Source organism: Cyprinodon variegatus, unplaced genomic scaffold (genome assembly GCF_000732505.1).
Source record: "Cyprinodon variegatus isolate N-32 unplaced genomic scaffold, C_variegatus-1.0 Scaffold900, whole genome shotgun sequence".
NCBI classification, from domain to species: Eukaryota; Metazoa; Chordata; class Actinopteri; order Cyprinodontiformes; family Cyprinodontidae; genus Cyprinodon; species Cyprinodon variegatus.
Genome location: NW_015151353.1, coordinates 95,315 through 99,753, shown reverse-complemented (window position 1 = coordinate 99,753; position 4,439 = coordinate 95,315). Strand labels below are relative to the sequence as shown.

The window sequence follows — 4,439 nt, the reverse complement described above, 5'->3', positions numbered from 1 at the left end:
ATCTATCTATCTATCTATCTATCTATCTATCTTTTTACTAAACTTTTGAAAACTTACCATATGTAGCATAATAGTTAGTGGGATGTTTTTTTAACCAAATGTAAGATTTATGGACAGCATGTAATGTGGCCAAATTACATCTGTGTGAACTGAGTTTATGATCATCCTTGTGCTTTAATGCTTTTTGGAAGAGAAGACACATCTTATTAGAGCAATTTGGAAATATTCTGCTCTACTCCACTAAAAGCATCTTTTTTCCATCATAATAAATGCTCTTCAGAAAAATGAAATGTGCAAACATTTCCCTTTGCAGGGAACAGGCTCTTTTCTATAAGGGATGCTTCAGCAACATGTTCATTTCAATGTTTGAACGCTATTCATGTATTTATTTTCACATTTGGCTTTAAAAAAAAAAAAAAACATGCAATCTTTTTGGCTTTGAGCTCAGGCAGAATAAATTCAGAATCTCGGAGAAAGCAATTTTGAGTTCAGGAAGTGAAGAGAAAGGGTTTGGTATGGTGGTGTAGGCTGCGCTTTGGTCACAGAACAGAAGGTAAATACATAACCAGGATGCCAAACAGGTCTGACCTGGTTTTTAGGAGTAAAAAGCAAAGAACAGAATCACAGCTGGGCATTACAATACAATGTGAAATACAATAATGACATTGATGATTTAAAGAATTGCTCATCAGACAAAATTTTATTAAGAAACAGCCTTTACTTTGGGCTGCCTTGCAACGGTTTGAATACTAGCTTTAGTTGGCTTAAAGTCTGTCCCCAGAACTGATCCGTTCTCTTCCTGGTAGCTGAAATCATGTTGTTTACACAACACCTGATGGGAAGTAGTGAAAATCCCAGTAAGAGGTCTATTGCAAAATGTGTAGTCAGCTGAACGCATTCAATTTCTTCCCACTTCGGTGCTGGAATCACTGCTTCCTCCTCCTGTATGAAATAACTGGACATTTGTCAACGAAGTTTCAGGAGGTTTCATTGTACATGTGCTGGCAGATGTCTGAGGGCTGAGGAGAGCCGGGCCGCGCACACAGGGTAGAGATGGCTGACACATTGTCAAGCAGAAAGGGAGTTTTTCTGAGCAAGTCACACAGCTTTGATGATGATGCTTTTTAAGAATATATATTTTTTAAGGTGCAAATTTTTCCACAGTGAATTGCAAGTGCTAGAAATATCTTATTAAACACCAAATTTGTTGTAAACATGCCAAGGATCACAGAGAAGTGACTGATGTGTTTTAGCTGAGGTAAAAATACCAAAAATAGGGGATGCTTGTATATAATGTGAGACTCGCTCTGGGCGATCCAGTGGCCATGCTGTCTGAGATGGACGGCTGGTATTATTGGATATACGGATTACAAGGCTACAACTTTCCTCAAATACAGCATTAAGTGTGGCTATGATAGGAAGCTGTCTCTGGGAGTTATCTGAAAATAGCCGCTGGTCACACGATAGTAGTTATCGAATGAAGCTTTTAGGAGCAAGCGCCGAACCATGACAACCGCTTAGTTGTGATTATTGAACTGTCTGCAGTGCCCTGTTTATTAACTGCCCTAGCTAGAGTGTGCAGATGTGATTTTAATGAAGCAGTAGGAAGTCAACAAAACAAGCAATATCCTCAGGGAATTGCTACTAAATGTTTTTTTTTTCCTCTTAAGTAACATAATTATTTTTAAATCCACGTTTTCATATGAGTAAATGTTTTTTCTGTCTTTATTTTATTTATTTTGTCTTGTTGTTTCTGCCCACTCAGGTATTCTGGAGACCAAACGGCTCGAAATTGTTAAAACCAACGGGACCATAGACCAGGTGCTTGGTAAAGTTGTCTTCCATGTTGCAGATCTACCCATCTGGTGGCAGATTCCTCAGTATGTGCTGATTGGAATCAGCGAAATCTTTGCAAGCATTGCAGGTAGAGTTGTTTGACATCATCTGTTATATTTTGATTTCATGTAGGGCTGAAATGGTTAAATTGAATTAACTACTAATTAGTAAGCGATTCATCGTTAACTGGAGTATAGACTGTAAAACATGCCTTTTCTGACAGACAAACCCACTTAGAGGAGCAATTATACCAACACCATTGAAAAAAATGTGTAAACATTTTGCATTTCAAGATTTAAAAAAAAAATTTTCATTAGTTGATATTCTCTATCAGAACTCTTCAAGTGGAAAAGTTTAAGCTTCACCTGGTTTAAAGTAATAGTACACCCAAAACATGATTAGCCTTCATTTTCTACTCACCCCCATGCTGAACAACACTCTGGAGTACTTTTTTGATATCTCAAATGCATCTGGAGATCTGGGAGGCTTCTTGCTGTCTGCTGACATTCAAATAATGGAGGTCTATGGCGCCCGAGACAGAAAGGTCCATAAAAGTCCACAAAAAACGTGTCAATATTCCTCCATACTGCTCGTCCAATGTATTCCAAGTGTCCTGAGTGGGTAGCATCCAGAATTTACTCGAAATGAAGTCATTTAGAATGTTTTTAGAGCATAAACAGTAGTGTATAGGATTTCCTAAAAGCGCGTTCACGACGCTACGGAAACCGCGGCAGACCAAACCAGACGAAAGTGCGCATTCAGCTCAGCAAAGAACTCAAGCTCTTCCTCAGCACTGAAGTCCTCAGACATTTTTCTTTCGTTGTTTCTTTCTTTGCACAGGTAAACAGCACATTTCTTCTTCTACGCTTGCATTATCGGCAGAGCAGACGCTGAATGCGCACTTTCATCTGGTTTGGTCTGCCGGCTTCCATAGCGTCATGAACGCGCCGGCGCGTGCTTTCAGGAAATCCTATACACTACTGTTTATGCTCTAAAAACATTCTAAATGACTTCGTTTCGAGTAAATTATGGACGCTACCCACTCAGGACACTTGGAATACATTGGACGAGCAGTATGGAGGAATATTGACACGTTTTTTGTGGACTTTTATGGACCTTCTGCCTCGGCCGCCATAGACCTCCATTATTTGAATGTCAGCAGACAGCAAGAAGCCTCCCAGATCTCCAGATGCATTTGAGATATCAAAAAAGTACTCCAGTGTTGTTCAGCATGGGGGTGAGTAGAAAATGAAGGCTAATCATGTTTTGGGTGTACTATTCCTTTAATTCTGTAAAAAAATCTTCTTTGAGGAACCTTTTGCTACTGATTATTGATTGATTAATCAAAAAAAATAACTGACAAATTACTCGATTAGCAAAATAAATGTTAATAATGCAGCCCTAATTTCATGTAATAAAGCAACACGAAGTAGATGTAATTGAATTTGGTCCCTGTTTATTACCTTGTAAAACCGTCTCATGCTACATTTACAGCTGAAAGACTGTGGAGGTATTTCTCCCTTAGCTTAATGCAGCTCTGGACTAAAGGTTTCTGCCTAATTTTGGAAGAGTTCCGTCAGTCTGAATGGAAAGTGTCTGTAACATCATTTTTCCTGACTCTGCACAGTTTCAATTGGATACAGTTTTGGTCTTTCAGTGAGGTATTCTAACATGTGAACATACATCAGTAGTTTCCAGAGTTTTCAGCTCCTGGACGGATTTTGAGCCCCGTTAGTCTTTGAAAAATTTGAATCTTCTTACAGTGGAAAATTTTTGGTCCAATGCAATTTTGACATTTTTTTTCCCAAGTGCTACACTTTAAAAATTGCATTTATTCTCTGCTAAAAAGGATCACATTCATCTATTGAATTTTACAGAAATCTGCTTTTAAATAACTTAGTAATTTTCGCTTTATAAATCAAGCAATTCTGAAGAAAGAATAACGCTATTGCTGTTGTTATCGGTGAAAATATACAATGTTTTTTCTCCTTTTTTTGTTTGTTTTGTTGTTTGTTTTTTCCCAAACAGACCCTAGATAATAAAAAAAAAACTGGATGAGGTTCTTTTATCAAGGTAAATGTTCAAAATCTTATTTCAGATTTTGGATAACCTGTGGTTGCACACTCCTTTACATGTAAAATGCCATAATGATAAAAATCATATATTTCTAATGCGATTTACATTCTTAAAATCTCAAAGTGCTAAAGAATAACGTAAAAAAATTACATACAACAACAAAGAAACCTTTCTACCTTGAAGTTAACTAAAAGATTGGCCTGCCAGTAACTAATGATTTTGACCCATGTGGTGAAACATTTGGACACCACAGTTCTAAATTGTAGTGCTGGATGCTTAGTTATTTTCCCAACATTAAACACCAATAGATGGGAAGATCTCCCCTCTTTTTTGCTACCTGTATTTAGCTCCACTTTTTTCATAACAACACTGGCCTGTCCGTCAGACTGAAAGCGGGATTCGGTTTACTTTATTTAAACAGTGGAGTAAAACTAATTTTGCTGGTGCAGATTTTCACACCTGTGCTTTGGATGTTCTCTAGAGTCACAGAGGGCCTCTTTGCTTATTCTCAGACAACTACCTTCCTT

General features: G+C 37.7%; 1 protein-coding gene across 1 annotated transcript in view; it reads left to right on the top strand.

Moving 5' to 3' along the window:
• slc15a4 (solute carrier family 15 (oligopeptide transporter), member 4) overlaps nt 1-4,439 on the top strand; it is a 47,653-nt gene that overhangs the window by 18,310 nt on the left and 24,904 nt on the right. The window contains exon 7 of the mRNA XM_015397965.1: nt 1,766-1,924. Coding sequence (XP_015253451.1) covers nt 1,766-1,924 — 159 coding nt within the window. The remainder of the gene's footprint in view (nt 1-1,765; nt 1,925-4,439) is intronic.